This window comes from Zootermopsis nevadensis, unplaced genomic scaffold, assembly GCF_977971745.1.
Source record: "Zootermopsis nevadensis isolate Lab colony 2312 unplaced genomic scaffold, Znev_1.0 Znev_ptg000002l, whole genome shotgun sequence".
Taxonomy (NCBI): Eukaryota; Metazoa; Arthropoda; class Insecta; order Blattodea; family Termopsidae; genus Zootermopsis; species Zootermopsis nevadensis.
The window spans coordinates 7,573,062-7,597,340 of NW_028259134.1; the positions used below are offsets into that span (position 1 = coordinate 7,573,062).

The window sequence follows — 24,279 nt, forward strand, 5'->3', positions numbered from 1 at the left end:
ATAACTGTTTAACAATCCATAACATTCAAGGGTTTCAGTTTTATCACTCTGTTTACCACTCAAATAAATTGCACCTCCTCTCTTAAATATATACCATTCACTTATATCAGTGATATAAATACAGATTGCTCTATTTAGCTTCCAATACTTTGTTCTCAAACTAACTCCTGACCTTCAATCTGTATACTTTTACCTCCAGGTGGCAGTCTTCTGGGATGCCACATCTGGTAAAAGTTGACTGATTCTTCAGAAGTATTTTGATGCTTGTATCCCCAAGGTAAGGTTGTATCAATGATGGAGGCGATAAGCACCTCTGATATACTGTAAGCTTCTACTAGACTACATAATGCAACATGCAAAGGGCAGCCATCTTCATATTTATCACTGTAAGAACTTGAAATCATAGTTTCCACTCCCTCTGCAACTATTTTATTATTCTAGTATTCAACACAAATCATTATTTTATTTCTTGGCTCTAGGAATGCAATATTTGTTTCTCTATTTGCATTTCATCTCAAATTTTTAGATACTTACACAATAAATTTATCTCAAGCTTTACTAGCTTACTTACTAGCTGTGAAGGATTTATAGTTTCTGCCTCACCTACCTCTCTTACCTCATATAGCAACCAAAGTTATGAAGGAAATTTTCAAGAGTTCACACTGTTTATTCAGTTAAAATCATGATTATTTTAAATTTATTACATTGTGTTCAGTACGTTGAGGATCTAAACAGCCATAATATATTTTAAAATATAGTGACTCAGGGATTTTGGCAATTGGTAAGTGTAAAGTAAAATGTAAAGCTGTCCCACTATACACCATGTAGGCGCATGGGGGAGAGGAGGTATAGATCCTACTCTTTTTTGACCTCGGACTAGACAGGGGTGAGCGATCAGCATCATGCCCTGGCCACACTTACCCCCCAGAAAAGGACCACGGTACCCACTGGATAGGAGGCTGGGTGGGCCCCAGAACTGGTCTGGATACAGAGGCTTGAAGAAAAATCCTCTGCCCCCAACTGGAATTGAACCCTGGTCATCCAGTCCATAGCCAGTCACTATACTGACCAAGCTACCCTGGCTAATGTTGGAAATTGATAATAGAACAAAAGAAGTATGCTGCATACTTGTGGTACTAGTGTAATAAGCTGCTGTTCTGAAGAATTAATGCTGCTTCCTGCAGTTGTTAGTAATGTAACAGGTACTTCTTGTTGCTCCTGCTGCACGTTGATAACCATCAACCTATCTATGCCTCCCCCTGAAGTGGTTGTGCAGGTAGTTGCTGCAGAGGTGATTTCTTTTATTTCTCTTCTTCCTTCTGACCCCAATGATGTCAGAGCTAAGTCCTTATCCACTTCTTCCATTATAAAGTACCATTACGTAGTGGCTCCTGTAATTATGAAATTTGGTGTAACTGTCTAAGTTATTATTATTGGAAAGTGCTCCCTTTCATTGGCGCAATGAAGTGCGTGACAAATCAACTGGGCATAAGATTGAGGTATTATATGCAACTACTTTTGAGGTTATGTACCTACATGTGAAAAACATTGTCTGTATGGATACAAACATCTTGTTCACATTCCGCTTCGTGAGAAGAGGAAGGGTACATTCGTGCAACATGTGGGAGTTAAATTACAATATATGTAAGCTTTTAACAAATTCAAGAACTTGGGTTAGGCAATTTTGTGACCAAAGACTATATTATAACATGCGCGTGTATGTATATAATATATATATATATATATATATAAATATATAAACACACACACACAGTACAAAACGGTATTTTTATTCAGAACCATTCCATTCGGGCATAAGCAATTACTACGTTCATCCATAAATTTCACCCATCAGCAGTCGGGTGAGAGTCTATACCTCGCTAATCTAATGAATCTCCAGCCAACTGGGACTATATAAGGTACGCCAGAGAAAATTTCTCTCGCAGAAAATTTGGTTATAGGACGATGTGTATTTTAATATTAATAACGTTCAAATGATGGAAGTAATTAAAACTGTTAAATTATGACGTCACATACCTTAACGTGGGATGTCAGCCATAATCGCAATGACTGATACATAATAATAAGTGTGTAAAGCGCACATTGTACATGATTCAGAGTTCTTTGGTGTAGACAATCAAGGACAGATTAGGTGAGACAGAGATCTTCTTTCCTTGTCTGTGGCGCACTGGAGACGAGTGTAACATACCTTAGTACCGTCGTACTTAACTACGGACCAGTTAGATATATCTTTGCATCAGTGATGTGTATATACAGGTATTCCCGTATATTATAGTAAATTTTAATGTTAGCGAATTTGATTAGAGCTGTGGTAAGTAACGTCTTCCCTTATTTTCACGACCACTATAGTGATATTCTCCTCGGTCGAAACTTTAACGATAATCTGTGCGATGAATACTGTTTGCGGCTGTAATCTATTGTCATTCGTGCCGAGGAAGTGGGGGAAGGAGGAAAGATAGCGTCTGCTATGCAGTAGCCTTTAACTCTTCGGACTTCCTGCATCCTTGCAAGTCTCAAGATTACAGTTGCAAACAGTATGCAACCATATTAGGTCTATTTGCTTAAACGACTTGCAGATGGGATATGTTGCAGTATAACTAGTTAAAAATTAAATGTAACAATATTTTATAAATGTTGGATAGGAATCCAATTGAATAAAGTGAGAAATTAATTAAAGTGTCATAAACATCTCTAGCCAATTACTCTTGCATAGCTTACTCATTACCTTGATGATGGTGATGATAATCTCATTTCCTACCATATAACAATTTATTCAGGGCAATTTAGTTTTCCCCTCACATTCCATTGACTAAATAAACTTTCCCATCATGCAGTTTTAAGAAACTAATTATATAATCTGTTTATTCGGCATTGTTGTGTTTCATCACTGCTTTCGTTATTGCGGAAAGAGCTGAGCTGTGAATCGTTTGTAGAAGAAGTGCGTCGTAGAGTAGATACTATTGTGCTGTTAAAAACGTTTTAAAATATCACAAGTACTTATTTTATATCAGAATTATTAAGAAATCTGCGATACTGCCCTCCACTCTCTCCTTTTTAGTTTTGATTAAATTGATCATTGCCGGTGGACATCGTGGTCTCTTATAATCGAACAAAGTTTGAGGTAAGGGATAGAGGCGCATTGCTCTTCAAGCTACTGCTGCGTTTGTGTGTTGCGTCATACTATGTAGAGATAACAAGATGGATGACATTGAAACTAAAAAGAGTCCGTAATGCAGAATATATGAGACAGTACAGAAAACGTAAAAAATAGAAGTATTAAATAATGAACCTGAAGTTCCCAAAAAAATACCAAAAACTAATGCTGAACGTATGAGGGAATAAAGAAATCGCAAGAAGCAATTATTGCAACTTATCAAGCTAATATATAAACTTTCTTTCATTGTATTTATTGCCTAAATATAATTTAAATACAAAGACGTATTTACGTCAGATTGTCCGGAACCGTGGTTCCACTGTCAATTTTTTTTATTCATTTGAAGCGATTTACAGTTGTCATTTTCACATGAAATGCAAAACCTTCTCTCGTTCAAACGAGGGGGAAATAAGTTCTTCACGAATGGAAAGCGTTTCTTGGCCATCTGTTTTGATGGATATTGATTTTGAATTGACCAATTACAGGAGTACATGCAGCCCGCGTATTTCCCATGATCCCGAGTGAAGCGCACATCCGTACCATTCTCGTGGGTGATCTCGTGTTTGAGTTATAAAAGTTAACGATAGTTTTGTGCTTTCATAATGCCGGCTAAGAGGGGTAAACGAACTGCAACTAAAGCTTCCACGCAAGTTGAAGAAAACCAGACTAACATGGAAGAGCAAGGAACCGATCAACTTCCGGCTAAAAAGAAAGGCAGGGTCGCGAAACCTAAAGCTGTTTTAGAACAAGCTGAACTAATTGAAGCTCCGAATAAGAAGCCAGGAAGAGGCAAAAAGAACAAGACAGATGAAGAACCTGTTGATGAAAATAAAGGGCCTTCAAAAGATGAAAATGAAGTTGAGGCCACTAAAATGGTACCTAAGCGAGGACAGTCATCGAAGAAAACTGATGCGGAAAAGCCAAAGGATAAAGATGGTGAGGTGCAGGAGCCTCAACGCAAAGGGGCCATTCGAGCAGCTAAAAGAGGTATTAGTATGGCAGAAGGGGCTGATGAGAAAGTACAAAAACCGACTACGGTAAGAGGAAGAAAGGCTACTAACAAACAAGCAGAAAGTGGAGATGGAGAACCTGATGTTAAGAAGGCTCAGAGTCAACCCAAATCTAAAAAAGAAGGCGATGAGACAAAGCCTAAACGCAAAGTACGGCAGCAGAAGAATGCATCTAAGGGAAAAGAAGTTGGTAAGGGTAATAACCCTGCAGAAAATGATGACGGTGACCAGGATGCAGACACCGTTGGTCTTGAGGGAAGAGAACTGAGAGTTGCTCTAGAGCATTGGTGAGTAGTTACATTAGATTGTATAAATTACAAGTCCCTGATAAATGTCTAGACTGGTTAATATATGAATATGTATTTTCTCTTTACAGTAAATCTTGACAGATTTTCCACCGTAAGGCTGTGGAGTTGAGTGATTCTTTAAGAACTCTGTGGCCTAATATTGAAATAACATTGAATTCAAAAGTTCCTAGGAGAGGAGCCTTTGAATTTATTCTTATCAAAGGGGATGGATCAGGTATGAATCTTGAATCAGCATAGAGTAACTCTTGATTCGTTCGTTATGTTATTCAATGTACCCAGCCACTTTGTAGTTTTGTGGTGTAATTTTGCTTAAAGATGAGATGAAAGTCTTCAAGTAGAAGCGTGTGAAATTGTTCATCAACGTTTTTGTTCTTTATACACACGTAATTTTACAAAAGATATACTCCCTGATTATAAGTCTGTAATTTCTGCTTCTGACATAGAAGTATCACTTCTGGTCTCATCAATGGAAATGTCATACATTTCATCATCATGATTGTCACATTTGCCACAATGATCCATAATTGCAGAATAATGTGTGTGTGAGACATGATCACAGAAACCATATAATGGTACAGTATAAGAATAATGACAAAGAAGTATAATATAAATCTGCCGGAGGTAGTATCAATCTGGTTTCATCTAGTGCAAAGACACACAGATTGATAGAAATGAAAGAACTTGGTTAAAAATTTTGTGGCCATAAAACTCAAACTGCGGTTAATATATTTAGGGTAGCATTATAAAACTGAGTTAATATGGGATAAAAAGTGAAATGGTTAAGATACATATATCATTGTCTATCCAAATGCCCTGGATGTAATTCTAGAGGTGAGTATTTGCATAGAAGCAACTGTCAATGACAACTCAACTGAAACATTGATCACAGTCATGTTAAAGTTGAAGATAGTTTGTGCTGAAGGAACTCACAGTTGCTGAATTTTTGAGTAAATTAAATTCTGGATCGTCATTTAAGCAAGCAACCATTAACTGAAGTAACCGAGCAAATATGAATGTTTTTTGTTAGCAATTCTAGTTGCTTGACTGAACAGTAGGTTGTGTCAAAGTTTAATTATGATTGAACTAGTGCCAACAGAACAGTTTTATATTTGATAACAAGGTCAAGTACACTTGTTTTGAAGTTGAGTTGTCATTGATAATTTCTTTGGTGTGAACTCTCCCTAGGGCTGTGTCTACTTTAAGAAAGGTGTTCACCTCATTTCTGTGTCCATTTACATTGATCGTCATATTTCTGTGGAATTCCTGACAAATGTCGTATGTTGTAATAGGATAATGTTTAAGGGTATGTGTGTTATTTGTACATTTTTTGAATTTTCCATGCTAATGCTGTTTAGGAATTTTCAGCCTTATAGGATACTATTCATGATTGTATGCATGTTTTGTGTAAATTATTACAGCTGTAGCCATGGTAATGCTGTTAAGTAATTTTCAATCTTGTGGGATGCTGATTATGAATGTGTATTCAAACAGTGCCCATTTTAATGTTGTTTTTAAGAAATGGGCTATTGTATGTAGATTCCCTGCAAGTATATATTAATATGAACTTCTGAACTTTCCACTTATGCAGCCATAAGGACTCTTGCAATTGCAATGGCACACTGCCAGATGAACCTCACAGTTTATATAATCATTATTCACGTCTGACTGTTTGAAATACTTTAATGTTTACTTAAACATCTAGCATTCATATTCTAGATGCTACAGTTGGGCGATAGCCTACAAATCTTCAACTCCAATATCTTTGTTGCCTCCCATAACAAGACCTGTGTAATGGTCATGTACAGTGTATTGTTAGTTGACAGGTGGTCTTTATGACCTAGGTGTGTTTGGTATGCCATTTCCTACATTGGCTTGGATTCCCACTATCTCTACATTGTAGTGCACAATTAATAATAGGGCTGCTATTTAAACATGAAATTCACACACAGTTGCTCTGCTCATTAATGACATGCAACAATTTAACCTGTGGTAAACATTGGTATTACAGAAGGAGGGCAACAGTGGACTCTGTCAATGAAGAATTATAGTACTTTAATGGGATGGGGTTTCATTTTGTCACTATAGATGCTGCTGACCTAATACACTGAAAACTTCACCAGCTATCATTCACACACTAACTTGTGACACAACAAGAGCTCAATTATACAGTTGTTGCATTGCCTTATTAACCAAAAAACCTGGAGGTCTAATTCCCTCCTGAACACATGGAAGGAGGGGTATTATTTCTGAATCTCCTATTCTGGCTTATCAACAGTGAATCAGTTAGCACATATTATCTGTTAGATGTATCATGTCACATTCTTGCTAAACTTTATTGGTCAATTCAAGTCCTCTAAGTGCATCTTTTAACCACTTATGTACATTTCTCATGCAGGCATGTTGGAAGTTTAGGAATAAATGTGTGTGCGTGTAAAATAATCCACTCTGGTACACTTGGTTATGATGCTACAAATGTATTTGTAATTCTTATGGTGTAACTGACCAGTTTCGTAGATATGATCGTTGCACATCCCTGGTGTAGAAATGAGGCATTCATATCATGCAATACATGGCGACCACAAAAGAACTTTACGCTTTCAAAATGGTACAGAAAACAAATGTGGCATGCTTAGAACTTCACGCCCATATCACTTAATAGCAGAACTCTAAGAATGTTGTTTCAAATGACCTGGGTGATTGTTATTTTTGTTGTTGTGCCCCTACTTGATGCCACTAATTTTGGAAAAGGCTGCCTCACAACAGAGCTGTTGATGTGTTCTTCAGTTAGTGAAGAAAGTGTAACAGCTGTGCTACATACATTTTGTATATAATTTCACTTGGAACCACCCAGTCAAGTATCCATTTATGCCTGGTACAAGAAATCCAAATCACAACTGGCTTAGCTTACATCACTATGGTCACACTGTACAATGTTTGGGACAAGTTGGAGTATCATCTTGACATCATCTGTGTGACTCACAAAGCACATATCGAGACTGTGAGGTGTGTACAAAACAGTTTTTATAGTGACTGGTGTAAAGTTCTGAGTATGCCACATTTGTTTTCTATAACATTTTGAAAGTGTAAAGTTTTTTTGTGCTCACTCTGTTTTATGTTCCCCAACCCCTTTTTGCATGGCTTTCAATTGATGTCAAGGCTTGCATCGTACAAGCCTGAGACAGGTAAGTCTGTAAGAGGGGTGAGGTTTTTTAGTAATCATTTTGTCATTATTCTCATTACTATACTGTGTGCCTTTAGTACCACTCCATTATCTGTAAGTGGATTGGTTATGTCTTGTGTTCATTTATACAGGTGAGTCAAAAGTATGTTTACAAACTTTGTGTGCATGTTCCAGAATCAAAAATAAGAAAAAATGTTCCTGTGAACATGGGGTTGCAAATGTTTCATTTTCTAAATAATAGCCAAAAATAAGTTTCTGTGAATGACTTATGTCAAAGTGAATCCAGCTTCCTGCAAAGATTATCAATTAGCGTTTGGGCAGGAATTGTTGGTGACATGCTTATTGGTCCATGCATGCTTCCATCGTGTCTAAGAGGACCTTCATATCGGCGATTCTTAAGAAGAAACTTTCCAAGTCTCCTTGAAGATGTACGACTGAATACAAGAAGACAAATGTGGTTTATGTACGACAGAGCCCAGCACACTTCTACCATCGCGTCAGATATTATCACAATGAACAGTACCCTCAGCGATGGGTTGGGCATGGTGGTCCAGTAACATGGCCACTGAGGTCACCGGACCTGACTACATTGGAGTTTTATCTGTGGGGTCACTTGAAGTCCGTCGTTATGCAACACCCATAAACAATGAAGACGACCTATGGGAATGTGTGCAGAATGCATGCCAGATGTTTAGAGGAAACCCCGGTGTGTATGAACGAATCCATCAGTCTTGTGTATATCGTGCTCGGGCATGTGTGGAGAATGGAGGTGCAACCTTTGAGCATCTGTTATAAAGAAACATTCCTGTCCTTATACTTACAATAAAGGCATACATTGAACCTTATTTTGGCTATTTTTAAAAAGAAGCATTTGTGACCACATGTTCATAACATTTTTTTCTTATTTTTAATCCAGGAACATGCGCACAGAGTTTGTAAACATACTTTTGACTCAACCTGTATACTGGCTGGTTCATAATTACAGGCCATAAACATTTTCCTCACATTAAAATTCTTTGCAAGCAAAAATTTGTTGTTAAATTGACATGTAACTGCTTCCTAGTAAAGGTAAAGTCTGTCATACTTCTTAAGCTCCATGTCATGAAGACATGAACAGTGGAAATACAGCTTCACCCTTTCTTGGTCTCAGTGTTAGATGCATCTAGTTCTCACATTGAACCCTGTGGTGATGAATTCACTTATAGTTCATCATGTGTCTTAATAATTTAATAACTGAATTTTATATTTTATTATACCACATGATTTCATAAAGCATACGTTCTACTAGTGGCTGTTGTCAAGAGGTTGGTCCACATCTTGGTAGGATGTAAAGAGGGCTGTGAAGTTTTCCTTTATATTGTCTTCCCATTTTTTGTTTTCATGTGTCATCTATACCAATTGTCTTTTCTACCTTTTGTCTTTACTGGCAACTTTTATATGATGGAAACCCCCCCCCCCCCCCCAGGCCTTGGCCTCCTCCACAATATTCTTTCATTTCCTCCTATCCAATGCTAATGCTGTCTGGTTTCTGACACCCATTTGCTTCAGGTCCATCTCCACATCATCTATCCACCACCACCTCTTGGGCCTGCCCACCTTCCTTTCACCAAGCTTATCAAAAGTCGATTTCTTTACTGGGTCTCCATTTTTATGCTGATGATATGTCCTGACCATCTGAGTCTGGCAGATATTATCCATTTGACAATGTCCACTTCTTCGTATAATTGGTACAATTCTTTATTGTACCTCCTCCTCCACTGATTTAATTGTTGAATGGGCCCCCCAAAAAATCCTTATTACTTTCCATTCAAAAGCTCCGAGAATTTGTTCATCCTTTTTTTTGTCAGTACCCAGCATTCTGCTCCATATGTGATCACTTTCCTAATCAAGGTCTTATATATGAGGCACTTTGTTCTCACTCTAATGTGATGGGACTGTAGATGTTTTCTTAAACCATAATATCTATTTACTAGTGTTAATCTGTGTTTAATCACTACACTTACACAATTTGTTTCAGAAACAAGAGAACCTAGGTATTTAAACATATGCACTTTTTCCAAATTTGTAATTTTCCACTATGAAATGTATTGTTGCTACTGCCTTTCTTGCTAATTTACATAAATTTAGTTTTCTCATCATTGATCGTGAGCCCCATCTTCTTTGCAGACTTCTCTGCCATAAAGGTCTCTTCACTTGCATTAACCGTTCTCGCTGTAATTACCAGATTGTTGGCATATGCCATTAGTTGTACAGTCTTAGTATAAATAGTACCCCTTATATCGAGTTTAGCATCTCTGACAATTTTCTCTGGCGCAAAATTAGAAAGGAAACTTGGCAGAAAATTTCCCTCTATTTCTTTCAAAAGCATCTGATACTACACCCTGCATTTTTACCCTTCACATCACTCTTCTTAAGGTGGCTTTTGTTAAGTTTACCAACTTTGTTGGTATCCCTGTTTCTAACATTGCTTGGTATGGTTGCTTTCTTATTACACTGTCAAATGCTGATTTAAAACCTATGAGCAGATAGAAGGAAGTAAAGTTATAATCTTTTATCCTCTCAATAATTTGTCTGATTGTATGTATTTGATAAATTGTGCTTTTTCCTTGTCAGAATCCATTCTGGTATGACCCAGAATTGCCCCTGTTTTCGGTTTTAATCTTTCACTCAGTATTTTGGAGAACACTTTATAAGCAGGCTGATACCTCTGTAGTTTATGCATCTGAGATGGTCACCCTTCTTATAAATGGGACATGTTGCTCCTTCCTCCCATCCAGAAGGTAGTAATTCATTTTCCCAAGCTTCTGTTAGGATGCCATGCATATATTGGAGAAGCTTAGTTCCACCTTTTTTTATACAACTCAGCTGGCATACCATCTATCTCAGGAGTGTGATTATCATTCAGGTTTGCCAGTGCCACCCACACTTCCTCTATGGTTGGCAGTGGCATTTCTTTAGATTCTATGGTTTGGTTTTATTTGGTTTGCATAACTGTCTATTTCATGTGTTTCACTGCTAAATGTCTCCTGAAAGAACTCCTTCTGCCTGTTCACATCATTCTTATTTGTTGCCAAGTCCCCATTCTTCTTTCTGCACATTGTCACTCTTGGCTTAAATTTCTCTTTAGATTCCTGGAGACTATGATAGAATTTTTACCTATTTCTGACATTTTAAATTCTCTCCAATGCCCTCATCTGTTCCTCCTGATATACTTCCTTCTTTTTCTTATGCATCTTCTTCTCTTCTCTCATGATAATCCTCATACCTAGCTCTTGTACAGTGTGCATCCAATGTTCTCCGACAAGTCTCATTCTTTTTTGCATTACATTGTCATGTTCATCATACCACCCTTTCTGCTGTTTCTTCTCTTCCAGTCCTACAACTTCTTCTGCAACAGCTTTCATTACACTTGCACACTGCTCCCAATCATTAACTTGCAGTCCCTGAAGTGCCCTTTCCAGTTTTTCTTCATATTCTTTGGACACTTGTTTTCCCTTAAATTTTTCCACATACATTTTAGACTGCTGATGTTTTTCCTTATTTTGCATTGAAGATTCTGCAACAATGTTCAGTCAGTCACCATGTTATATGAGGTAGCAAATCCAAGTAGCTTTCTACCATTATCATTATACTCTGTGTGTAAGCCATATTTTCCTATATTTTCATTCTCATCTTCATATGCTACTTTTGCACTGTCACCTAATTTTAGTTTAATATCACTTTTTGGGCACTTCATATACCCTCTCCAGTTCATCATAGAAATCTTTTTCTTTTTTGTTCTCGTCTTCTGTAGAGGCATGAATGCAAATTTAATTATAAAATCTGCCTTTCAAGTGTAATTTACATATTTGCATACTAAGTGGTGCAAAATCCAGTATCAGATGACTAATCCTTTTATTTATCAAGAATCCAGTATAACAAATATGTTTATCTGTGTGACAGCTGTAGTAGAATGCATAATCTTTACTTTCTATACAGCCATTTCCAACCCACTGCACTTCCTGAACAACTGTAATGTCACTTAATACCTTTTAAGTGTATCACTTAAACTTCTTAGAGCACCACTTCTGTAATGCGACAACACATTCCATGTTCCAGTCCTTAAATCGTGCCTTATTCCTGCCGAGTTGTCATTGAAGGTTTATTCTGTTGAATATATTTCTTGGAGGCTTCTCAACAATATTCTTTTTACAGGATGGGGTTGTTAGCCCCACGCCCAACCCCCAACTTGAAGGACCAGGATTTGATTTAAGGGTTTTCTCCTCTAGGAGGGTTGGGTTCACTGCACCCAAGGAGCCCCCTCCTGCCCCTTGGTTTTCTGATGGAGTTTTCCTTCCCTTAGCCTTTAGGTATCCCTCCCCTAACCCACAAAGCAGTTGGGGCAGCTCTTTTTACTGGCGGTGCTTACTTGCCAGGTCACAAGGCCATCTCTGAGCTCCTCTGGTGTTTAATTAATGAAACTGTGCTACTAGTCACCTCCCATGCTCTGATAGCCTTTTTGCCTCAGTTCAGGGAGGATGAAGTTTCCTGTCATTGCCCCTAGCCTACATATCTGTAGGTTGTTCCGCTATCCTCCACCTGTGGACCTGCCCAGTAGCTGAGGCTCGCCCTGAGTTGCATGATGAACACCTACCACACAATAACCATGTCATTATTACCTCTTGATTTGCCGCAGGTTAGTGTTCAGCACAACATTTCTTCTCCTTTGAGGTTTGTTTTTAGTTAAGGTCAGTTATCTTCATTAAACTGCTTACTAGCAGGGTTTTCAGTGTGACTACCAACTTTTGTGTCTATGGAAAACTCCGAAATGATGGTTGAGTGGACTCTTTCTGTTTTTGTATGCACATCTAGGTGCAGTGCCCAGACCATAGTTATGTACACCCATGTAATGCCCTGGAATGGGTACAGGTGGTGTAGACACTCCATTGTGTGCTTAACTGTTGGTCTTCTGTGCTGATATAGTGTGTTACTGCTGACAGGAGCTGCAGTGTAATAAATCACAGGCCCTCTGGAGACGTGCAGGCCTATATTCATCTGATTAGCCTATAGTGGGATGTCAGCAAAAATTCTGATGGTCAGGTTATAATGTCATCTTGACTGTGGTGTGGGGTGTGCTGTTGTGTTTCTTTATCAGTGATATTTGGAAGAGCATCTCTTTAGTATTTTGTGAGATTGGGTTGTGGTGGAGGTCACCACATTGGCAGGAGGGTGGCATCTGCATGCTCATCACATTGCAGTAGTGGAAGCCCAACATGACACCAGATTTGACCATTAGTCCTTTAATGTGAAAATGCTGGCCCCATGTTTCATAACTTCTAGCTGCAAGACACTGAAAAGACCATGTAAAATATTGATCCATTCTTCATGCAGAAGGCACTGGATCGTATTACTGCAAGGTTAAAAATGCATCATGACTGAAGATGCTGATACAGGTTCACAGTAAGAAAGAAGCAGAGGTTCTGTTAAAAGACTTGGGCCCATGCCAAGAGATTCAGTTTGCCCATCATTCTTAACACAGTGCATTGCTTCTGATGCCAGAAATTTGGGAACACTCAACAAAGGTGTGCATGTATTTTTGTCTTTGGTCATTGTGGTGAAAATTGGCATAGTGAGGAACCATGACCCATCCTGCTTCACATTTTTAGTTGTACAATGCATGCATCTGGTGACAGAAAGGGCCCTGTTTTTCTGAACAAAAAGGCAGTTAAAGAACTTAGGGGGAAAGGTAGGCCTCTCTGTTTTAAATGCAAGGAAGAAGTTGAAGAGCAAGCCTGAAACCAGGAATCAGTCTTATGATTCAGTTTGTCGTTTGTGAGGAGTTAAACTTTCATGATTTGCAGTGTATCATTTTGACTATCTTGATGATGGTAGGGCCAGTGGTGGGATGGTTAGTTGTAAGGATTGTTTTCTGTGCCACAGTTAACCACATCTCACTACGGGCCTAAGCAGTTCATTTAAATTTTCTCAGTTTAATATTTATCCCCAGCCAGCAGTACCAACAAAGGTGAATGGAATTGTCTCTATCACAATTACTTCTTTCCTTCATTCTTGGGGATTTCAGCTCCAGAAATATCATGTGGGGACCACTTCTTACCAACATAGGGGGTAGAATAATTTCTGACATGTGCTCGGTTTATTCTGCTTCTCTTACACACGGATGGTAATATGCACTTGTGCCTAGGATCAGGAACCTTTTCTGCCCTGGATCTTACTTCCTGCAGATCAAACCTGGCAGTCCATTTTGAATGGTATTTTTTTCATGATAGTGATCACTATCCTGTAAATGTTCATATCTTCATGTCCATACTTTATCGTTGAACATTCTTATTGGAGGGTTCTCTAAATTATTAGCAGTATTGATCAAACCCTCAGTCCTATCCTCACCTTGCTCTCAGTCATACCCTTAGTTTCATCTCTTGCAGGGCAGTTGGCAGGTCTTGGAATAATGCATTTTTAATTTTAAGTTGGATATAAGAAAATAAAAGTGAAGCAAAACTGATCATATTGGTGTTGATGGATGAATATGGAGAAGCGAAATGATAGATTACCAGAGGAAAATTTAATAACTCGGAGAATAACTTGCTCTGGTGCTACTTTGTTTACCACAAATCTCACTTTGATTCATGTGTGTCACTGTGGTGAGAATCCAGTGTTCAGCTGCCTGAGCTTTTGCTTGGCCTGACTTTTATTAACCCATCAGGTTTACTTTTTAGCAAAGATGGCCTGTTTCTTCTTTCTAATGGAATGGTAAAATATGTCAGACATTTGTTCAGTAGTTCTTGTTTTCTAATCAGGACACAAGCCAGACTTTACACCACCTACTAATGGCATTACAAACAATGTTAACCATTGATAATGCATATGAATGCAGGTGATAACTAAACAGATTTTGATATTCAGGTTGTTTACTGCCTGAGATGAGAATTTCTGTGGCACAATCATTGTTGAGCTGGGAACTTCTTTAGGGGGGGGATGGAATACACCAAATGTAAATTACTCTTGAAAATAATTGGCACTATGGTGGACAGTCATCTGGGATTTGTCAGGCTCTTCTAACCTTTATTGTACCCTTTTAAATCACCAGTGTGCAACTCAGCTTGACTGAGTTCTAGTTAGTGATACCAAAGCTTGTGGCCAGTTAACTTGCCATATACATCTATGAACTTGACATACAGTGGCCAGTATACTGGTTGCAGGTATTTAAAAGGTTAATTAGTATGTAGGTGCAAGTTGCCTTAGAAACTGACGATCCTGTAAACCCAAACACACCCATACTATTACTGGCTCCCAATTTAAATTTGCTGGAAATACCAGCCACCCATGGTGGTATACCAGAGCTACTGGCCCTAATTGACAGGTATGCTAGATCAATTCAATTCCACTAGCTACCTGTGGTATGCCAGAACCACTGGCCCTCAGATAGGTGACCTTTGTAGATAATGTAGGTTTCTCTGGTGAGTCCCTGTCCCTGGTTGTATTAAGCATATTTTAACTAGTAGACAGGTGTTAATAGCCAGAGCAGCTGATGTACCTATGAACCCACCACTACTTCTATGTAGAAGTAGAAGCACTGTTCGCGACTGTAATCTTGAGACTTGCAAGGAATGTAGGAAGTCTGAAGTGTTAAAGGTTGGGCATAGCAGATGCTATCTTTCCTCCTTCACCCCACTTCCTCGCCCCACAAGTCTCAAGATTACAGTCATGAAAAGTAGTAGTACTGCTGCTTTGCTATTTGAAAAATGGTGCTTTATTTCTGGGTTGTGCTGGAACCCGAAGTATTGTTTTCAAAAGACTGGTTCTTCCAACAGTCTTGCTGGAGGGTTTAAGCACTGCACCATTAAAATGTTCTGGAACCACAAAACAAGCTTAATGCCAACAGAAGAGCAAAACAAGTAGTATTTGAAGTTTTCATTGTGGTGAGTCTGAAGATAGCTATCCTCTGGGTTGTAGTACTGTGTAGTCTGGCAGAAGTTTACCACCATTTCAGAGGTCTAGGCTGCCACCTTCATCGGGATGATAAGTCATGACTACATGACACTACAACTCAGAAGACAGCTATCTTTAGAAGAGCAAAACAGCTGACTCATTACACATCATCTCACAGTATAGCTAGTTGCTGCACAAAGGTTCAGATTAAGTAATTTTCAGACCTCTGAAGTGATTGGTTTATGTTTTGATTCACAAATTTCTTTAATCCTTTTTCTGTTTCAGAGGTCTTAATTTGGAGTGGAATTGAGAAGGGACCTCCACGCAAAGAAAAATTTCCTGAACCTCAGACACTTATCAGTGCTTTGAAAGCTGCATTGTAGAAATGTAAGAGAAGGGTGATTTTGATATGCCTTAGGTTGTTTCTAAATTATGACAAGTTGAATACAAAGAATCTTGAATTTTCAGTCAACTTTGATGTTAATAGAATCAGTTTAAGGTTGCATAAATGCCATGCTCTTTCACCATTCAAATAAATGTTTAATTTTTTTTTAATATGTGTATACCAGTCTATGTTGTTGACTTGATTATTTGACTTTCAAGGTATTCCATGTATCAGTTTCATTTATTGGCCCACTCAAGTTACAAGGGACCAATATCAGTTAGTTGTACTTACTAGTACTGTTTTTGTTACCTTCATTGCCAATTCACATCAACCCTTATAGTTACAAATGCTTTCTTTGTTACATTTTAAGTATTTGTTTTAGATGGTTGAGTCTTAATAAATGTCTGATTTAATGATCTTTTAGTTTTAATGATTTTGTTTCTTCTGTCCTAATAAATGTAAATAGGGCATTTACCCTAAAGATTTTGTGTTACATTTCATTATGAAGTACTCTAAAGTATGACTTGGATGTGAGTGTTAGTAGTAACAGGTTTCAATTTCATAAGGATTTTAGTATGTCATTTATTTGCAAGTGTTTGGAATTAGTTATCTCTTGTAACAAGTCACATTGCAGTTGTAAGTTAAGTGGAGATAAAGAATTTTGGAATCAATCGTAGTACTTATGTTACATTTAAAAATGTAACCGTTTTTATAGATTGCAGTCTCACATGTATGTATCTGGGCTCTGTCAATAAATCCGTTTTACAGACGTTCAAGCAGTTTGTGTATACTATACCTTTCATCTCATTTACATACAACTCTGTTCTGTGTTCTAAGTATCTAGTTATATCAGCAGTGAGAGGGTATGGAAGTGGCTAGTTAAAGTGAACATTTTCAAATAAACTTGTAGATTTCATACTAGGGTTATATTCCTGAAAGCAATTGGCCGGATTCACTGTTTAAGTGACTGGTAATCGCTGACACTGCTTATGTCGTCAAAAAATGGATATAGTACTAGATTCAACTGTTGTGGTTTTGTGTTCTGGAAAATAGATGGCGTTGCCATAAACTGTTACCAAAGTTCTTAGATATAAGAAGAGATGACATTTTTAAGATTTCTCATTTCAGTTTAATCAGTCTGCTAGGAATACTTAGTAGGTTGACAGTTTTGTTTCTGTTTTTGTCAGTATGAAACGTTCTGCAGGCAAATTTGACTGAGCATTCTTTTGCTATTTCTGTTTGGTTTCTTTTGTTATTGTAGTAAGTTTTCTCTTCGTCCTACGATCTTTGTATCACTGTTCCTTGGTTTCTGAGCGGACATTTTCTATTTTTGCATCAGTGGATTCTAAGTGTATGGATTTATTTGTGATTAGTTATATAGGATTCTTCCGTTTTAACTTTTTAATACTTTGTTGACGACATATAAAGTGTGTGTATGTATATAGAGTATAAGCGGCAAGAATGTTGTGTCTTTGTGTATGATGGTACTGACTAAAAATAAAATAATCTGTGATAAAAACAGTAGCACAGTTTGTTGATTAGAAGGCTCAAATACAAATAGAACAGTTTTCAGAATGTCTGTTTCAACTACTGGGGGAAAAAGTCACGATAAGCATGACTCAGTTGCGGAAGGTAGGTAGAATTCGGTGAGTGAATTAAGTACCATACTGTTGTGGAGACCAAATGCATCGTAGTAACCCATTTAACTATATGAGGGAAGACTACATTTGATGTGTCAGCTGTCATGTTTGTTTACATCCCAGTATGTAGCTGGAATATTATATTAGCTGCCTCGGGAAGGACATAATGTTACTGTGAACATTACCAATTACGGACATTATGATAAAGGCTATTTTGAAGCTACTGTGTGACAAGCAGGTTAATTAATTTTGTGTTACATTATAACCCCTCATCGTCGTACATTGTTTGCATTATAACGAGATTATGTGGGCTGGAAATGTTCAAATGTTCTTGCAGTAGGTAGTGAAATAATGTAATTATATATTATATACAGTCATGAAATTGAAACCACTGTAGAATGGCTATTTGTTGTATTTCCAAAATTCAGTATCTTTATGTAGGAACTACATTTATGAAGTAATTATGTTCAATAGATTAGAGTAAATTGCTTTAATTAGCATAGAATGAGATACCAAGTCGGATAAGTGAAACAGTCTTTTCCAAAAATACATTATATTTAGTACATTAAATTACTTATTTCTTACAAATGTCTGTGAAGCTACTAATTAATGTGTAATTTAAACTATCCTCTGTCATAATGCTTGGCCTAAATTACATTCCCAGGAAGAACATTCTCAAGTAAGTGGATGTACTGGTTTGTTCTTCTCTATCATGTTACTACTGTAAATGATGGAATTGTGATTGAAGCATATAAGTACTTGTTTGGAATCATCATAAGATTTCCGTTATTATGTAAGATTTGAGGTTTTCACAGCGGTGAGTATGAAGATGTCTGTCTTCTGGGTTGTTGCGCTGTGTAGTCTGGTCGATGTTAACCAACGTTTCAGAGGTCATACTGCCTCCGTCATCAGGGCAATGAATATTATATAGTCTGGTCGATGTTAACCAATGTTTCAGAGGTCATACTGCCTCCGTCATCAGGGCACAACCACCCAGAAGACAGAAATCTTCATTTCCGTTATTATTTAGTAGATGATAATAAGATAAATTATTGTGTAGACTCTCATTCATGAGCAAGGCTACTTTAGCCTTGATTGCAAAAAATTTGTGTCAAAAACACTGCTTGTCTATATGTTTTGGTTAATATTCAGCACTGTTTTTTATTGATTGTCAGAATACATGATGGGATATTCTAACTTCATTTACTTAAAATTACCTCAATTGCATGTTAAACTAGGAAGTGCTATTGAAAGTGCATGCAAGCATGATGTGATAGGAGGATGTGGAAATAATATGAGTAAATTTGCAGATTACATGACCATACACAACTACACATAATACTTATAAGAAGGCGCTTCTTCTTAAATAGGGTAACTTATCATGCACATAGCGTATACTGTTTTGTATGAATCTAAATATTTGTAGCTATTTGTAGCTGTTTCCAAAATGAATACACTTCATATAATCATATGTAGGAAAGGAAATACAGTATTAAAATGTTGGCTTCAAATTGCTGAGGAATATCATATTCTGTGAGGAGTGAAGAATATATGAATTCTGGGAAATGAAAATCTGCTATTTAGGAGATGGAACATTGTGCTTGGCTGTTATTTGAAAATAAATTACACAAAACCATTCTAAGAGTAATGGTAATATTCACATGCTCATTGTTTAAATGAAAATAAAATAATAAAGGATGACAGTTGGCATCATCATTGTTGTACACTACAGTACAAGTGTTGTTGCCACTCTTTTTTTTATTTTGTTTCTCATGCAAGTGGTTGACAGGAGGTGAAGGACTCAACACTGAACTAATACATACTTAAAATTCATAAAGTGAAGTACATAAAATTTAAAGATCTCAAGTTTTTAACTCCCATATAATTCTCCAAAATTTACATGATACTTTCCTTTCTGGGTTATTTGAACAAAGTGCATAAAATAACTAGGTAATCCTTAGAATAGCTAATTGAGAGAAGGTGCTGTGTAGAATGAAGTTACGATTTCTATATTTTAACTAGGTGAAGAGTGAAAATTTGTTGCTTATACAGCCAATGTTAAGTAAATGCAGCTTAGCTTATTATTTTGACTGTGATTGACCTATAAGATTTGTTGTGAGATTTTGTATATAAACTAACATAGCTAATATGTGAAATACCTAGTGAATACCTAATTGTTTTACATTTTAACTTACCGTAAACAGTTACCTCTTAGAACATGTAGATATTTTATGAAGTACAGTGTAAAATTTTCTTCTTATTTTATAATTTAATTAAACCATTCAGTTACTCTATGAATACCAAAGTATTCTGTGAACTAGCAGAATTACACACTTTATTGGTAACTTTTTTCCAATTAGAATGTGGAAATAACAAGTAAGGTTGGAAATAACTGTCTGTGCAAAACTCCATGGAGCAGAGTCTTTAAGAAATGAATTGTCAAAACATTTACCACCTTTTATGTATCTTGAAAGTTTGTTACAGTATTCACAAAAGCCCTATTTCTTATAGATCATTTTTAATATCCTCCCATCTTGCCTCGGTCTTCCAAGTGGTCCCTCCAATTTTCTCACCAAGTTTTTGTGTGAAGTTCTGTTGCTCTCGTGCATGCTTATCTTATACCTTGATTTTATCACAATAATAATATTTGGGTTATTTGTAATTATAAGTGATACATTATTTTGCATTTCTTGGTAGAGAAAGGAATTGGTTAGGGTTGTGCAGAATTTGTATATCAGACATTAATTACATGTTTATTGTAGAGGGTAATAGTCATTTTCTGTATATGAAAGTACATAGTGATTACTGATTGAAATTTGGAGTGTGTAGAATTATTGTGGAAGGCATTTTGTTTTTCTGGTGAACAATTGTGTTTCAGGAAAGTGACTGAAAGTAAGATGGACTTATTAGATAAAAAAGGTGTGGTAATTCAATAAAACAAATGAGGCTGTAGTTTTTCATAATAGATAAAAGTTTACCTTTAGGGTAACAAAATGAGGGTTCATTGAGACAGTTCATTTGCAGCAAAGAAAGAACTGTGACTGGCAGTATACTGGAATTTTGATGTTTTGTCGTGGAGAGACACCAACCTGATGAAACATGAATGAATGAGGGATAACCAAGAAGAAAAAAGAAAGAAAGAAGTGATAGGAATGTTATTCACTGGCCCTTAGAGTGCTTCACATTCAATTAAGTAGCATGCCTTCTGTAAACAAATTACCTTCTGCTATGAAGGAAACAGTAAAATTCTGTTGACAGTAACATGTTCTTAGAAATGCCATGCGAGATATGGGTTTTGGTATGAGCATGAGGATTCAGGTAGAAAGACCAGAACTCTGATCATTTTATTAAAATGAAAGAGATGAGCAGCCCTGAAGATGGAGACAGTATGTTTCTTCAAAATGTTGGTACCTGCCTACAAGTCCACATATTACAATCCAGAATATTATCATCAACAATGTGAAACAAGTTTTAATAGGATAATTTAATTAATGAGTGGGAACAAAGTCATTGTGGCTTCTTGAAAAGCCTTTGAGAGTCAGTTTAATTTACATTTGGTCCTGCAGATTTGTTTTCCCTCTGAAGTGCCAAGCATATTTAATTTATCTTTTCTTTGTAAGGTGAAGGTGCAACTTCAAACAGTGGCTATGCTGCCTTATGGTACACAGAGTATCAGCACTTTTCATAAAATATATGTATATGTTGCAGATGCATATCTGTTGGTAAAAATGAGGGAATAACAGAAGGAGACAGGATAAATGTTTAGTGTAGCTTGTTTTAAAAATGTGCTGTTTATTGCCATTATACCAGAGGAGGTGCTTGTGCATTAAAAGAAGTAATATAGTTCCCATCAGCGAGCACACAAGAAAGGAACAGATTTGTTACCCAACAGTCCTGAGGATGAGAGCAGAGATTGTTCTCGAAACGTTTGCAGGAGATATGGTTCATTCACCATTCAGCCACCTGATGTGGCTTGTAACCCAAGAATATTTCATCAACTGCAGTCGCCGCGAAAGCTTCACTTTATACAAGTAGTATGTTAGCGTCAGGAAGTGACTTTCCTGTTTTTAACAATATGCTCTATTAGAATTGCCATAAGGAGTGAGGTTTAAAAAAACTTTCATTGTACAAACCATTCCCAGTCATCATGAATGCTATAGCATACTGTATGTTATGGGTATTATTCTCACAGAGTACATTTGAAAATTTTCTGGTAAATGTAACATGTTTTCTCATCCAGATTATTCTTCACACACCAATCTTATTCTTAAACATGACTTGTGTAGGTACTGTAGATACGAGCCAATTAAAAGATAATTTGGACTAAGGTACATACTTTGTTTTTTGAAAACAGATTTGTTTATGGACTGTTTGTGTTTGTACCCAAATAATAATAAGCTTCTATTCCATTGTAGATTTTCATGTAACTAAACAAGGATTGCTACATATACATTTCTCTTAATTTATGGAAGCCAGTTTATTTTATTGTACATTGTGTTAGGGTTTAATAAGTGGTGTATTTTTTGTATTTTATGATTTATGTAAATCTGTTTCCTCTACTTTTCACCACACTTCTGATTACATTTCAGCAAACAGTTTTTTTAATCAGTTGTCCATTATCACTTTATAAACCACCACAAATGGTGGCAGTAGAGTTCAGTGCATCATGTCACACAAACAAAAAGAAAGAAGTGCCTAACTGATTATCTGATTTGTCAGCAGTGTTGTTACATCCTGTTTCATGGTTTCTATCTACTTTTGTTTTTTCGTTTGACCCAGAAGTGTCTATCCAACCTTTTCTTCCCCATGTAATGCAAACATTCAGTTTTCCCATGCACCACCTGAAAATTTTTAATGTATTGCAGTTTGAAAATGTTTGTATAACAGGCGCAAGAATGGAGCCATGCGAAACTGAATCTTATGTTTGGTGTTTGATTTAAGAATTGCTGTGGTTGCTGTGCAAAAAGTGTTATGAAAGGAAATTAAATTTAGCTTCTAGTTTGTAATGAAGTTTACTGTAGGTTTAAAATTAAGTAAATTTGTCCTACACAGAGGAATGTTTGGTGATTTAATGTTATTTGAATCTGACTTAACACTGGCCTTAACTTTTGTAGAGATGGAGAAACTCTCCATAACCGTAATTGTAAAGGATTATAATGATAATATATTACAGTTAGTGGAGTTCTGGACTTGGTCCATTTTCTGTTGCTCTTTCTAACTGACCAAACTAAGTAGATATTCCTTGGCTCTTCACCTGTGGAGGGAAACATCCAGTTTCTGACCCCCACCCCAGAATATAATATGGTGGACAAAGTCTATAAATCCAATCATAGTAATTATTCATAAATTTCCTATACTGTTGTTTACATCTAACAGAAGCACAAGAACATGCCAGCTGACCACAGTCTGTTTTGTGTTGTACTGTGTAACTGTAATAATACATCTTCCATCTAGTAACTTTGCATTCCCATGACATTTTTCAGGATAGCAATCCCTCCTCTAACCATAATATTTGGTTTTATATATAGGATTTGAGGTTTTCACGGTGATGAGCCTGAAGATAGCACTTTCTGCTTGCATGGCTTATTGATCGCCCTGATGATGGACCTCTGAAACAGTGGTCATCTACCAGACTGCACTGCACAACAACCCATAAGACAGCGATCTTCATTTGGTTTTATGTTTCCACAATTCCTAATTTGTGTAGGTGTGCACACCAATTGATTGAGATTTTCTGGGGGCAGGAGTGTAGTGGCATCCCAGTTTCCTGTAAGCCCTTAGTCTTGCTAGTTACAATGTTGTCAGGAACATAACGTCTGTGGCTGGCAAAGAATTGCTATGAATTGAAAGAGCATGTACAACAGTGAAGAAGCATGAAGCAATTCATTATTCTGTTTACAAAAGTTTGCTATTTAGCTGTATTCAGAACCATATGAATCCAGTCCTCATTCTCTTTGTTTCAAGTTTGATATTATTGTGTAATTCCTAGTATGTAGAATTTGAGGTTTTCATGTCGGTGAGTTTGGAGGTGGCTGTATTCTGGGTTGTTGCGCCATGTAGTCTGGTATAAGTTTACCGACGTTTCAGGGGGCCTTGCTGCCACTATCACCAGGGCGACGAGTCCAATTCCTAGTACAAGATAATCTGGGCTGGAAATAGTACATTGTAGCTGTTATTAAATTGTTGTAAAATACTTGATATTAGGTGCAGTTTGTTTTGCTAAGCCACATTTTTCCACGATATGAGCAAAGTGATATCTCAGCCTCCACTTTCTCAGTAACCCTTAATTTATCTGCATTACTCAAAGTAATATTTCCTTCTCACTGCTTTTCTATAAAAGGCCGGAGTTGACTTTATGAAGTGCTTCTACATTTGCAAGGTCTGAATAAGTGGGGTTTAAAGAAATTTAGTGTAGAGTTTGTGGTAGCTGTCATCAAACGTGAAAAACAATTCAGGATGTCAATGTTTATTCTTATTCAAAAGTTTTGTATATTTTGGGCTAGTAAGTCTTCACAAAAATTTAAGGAATTTGAGATGTTTTAATACAGATTTTATCATCTGTGATCCTATTTAAATAGTGCATTGATTATGTTTGACGTTTGTTTTGTCATTTGGGAACAAATGTCAAAAGAGCAGTGGCATATATTTTAAGCG

At 36.9% G+C, this 24,279-nt stretch overlaps 3 protein-coding genes across 9 annotated transcripts in view; 2 read left to right on the plus strand and 1 right to left on the minus strand.

Moving 5' to 3' along the window:
• LOC110833783 (uncharacterized) overlaps positions 1-2,178 on the minus strand; it is a 27,573-nt gene extending 25,395 nt beyond the window's left edge. For 2 of the 4 annotated variants that reach the window (XM_087348804.1, XM_022072271.2), the window contains exons 1-2: positions 2,038-2,178; positions 1,129-1,391 (exon numbers count right to left, since the gene is read on the minus strand). In XM_087348804.1, coding sequence (XP_087204930.1) covers positions 1,129-1,365 — 237 coding nt within the window. In that variant the 5' untranslated portion in view covers positions 1,366-1,391; positions 2,038-2,178. Of the gene's footprint in view, positions 1-921; positions 1,392-2,037 lie in introns of those variants that run through there. The other 2 variants (XM_022072272.2, XM_087348795.1) reach the window with 2 other exon arrangements.
• Positions 2,167-16,761, plus strand: LOC110833785 (uncharacterized). 3 transcript variants are annotated; one of them, XM_022072274.2, is made up of 4 exons: positions 2,167-2,277; positions 3,661-4,472; positions 4,562-4,707; positions 15,886-16,761. In XM_022072274.2, the coding sequence occupies exons 2-3, from the start codon at positions 3,778-3,780 to the stop codon at positions 4,569-4,571; spliced, it is 705 nt and encodes a 234-aa protein (XP_021927966.1). In that variant the 5' UTR covers positions 2,167-2,277; positions 3,661-3,777; the 3' UTR covers positions 4,572-4,707; positions 15,886-16,761. The 3 variants fall into 3 exon arrangements, with proteins under 3 accessions (XP_021927966.1, XP_021927968.1, XP_021927967.1); XM_022072276.2 differs by lacking the exon at positions 4,562-4,707 and having other exon boundaries at positions 2,169-2,277; XM_022072275.2 differs by lacking the exon at positions 2,167-2,277 and having other exon boundaries at positions 3,657-4,472.
• A 521-nt stretch (positions 16,762-17,282) lies between these two features.
• Positions 17,283-24,279, plus strand: part of LOC110833793 (uncharacterized) — a 73,847-nt gene continuing 66,850 nt past the window's right edge. Inside the window, exon 1 of one of the 2 annotated variants that reach the window (XM_087348783.1) lies at positions 17,283-17,617. In XM_087348783.1, coding sequence (XP_087204909.1) covers positions 17,560-17,617 — 58 coding nt within the window. In that variant the 5' untranslated portion in view covers positions 17,283-17,559. Of the gene's footprint in view, positions 17,632-24,279 lie in introns of both variants that reach the window. The other variant, XM_087348785.1, reaches the window with a different exon arrangement.

Coding starts and splice junctions, on each gene's coding strand:
- LOC110833785 (XM_022072274.2), top strand. CDS start 3,778: ATGCCGGCTAAGAGGGGTAAACGAACTGCAACTAAAGCTTCCACGCAA.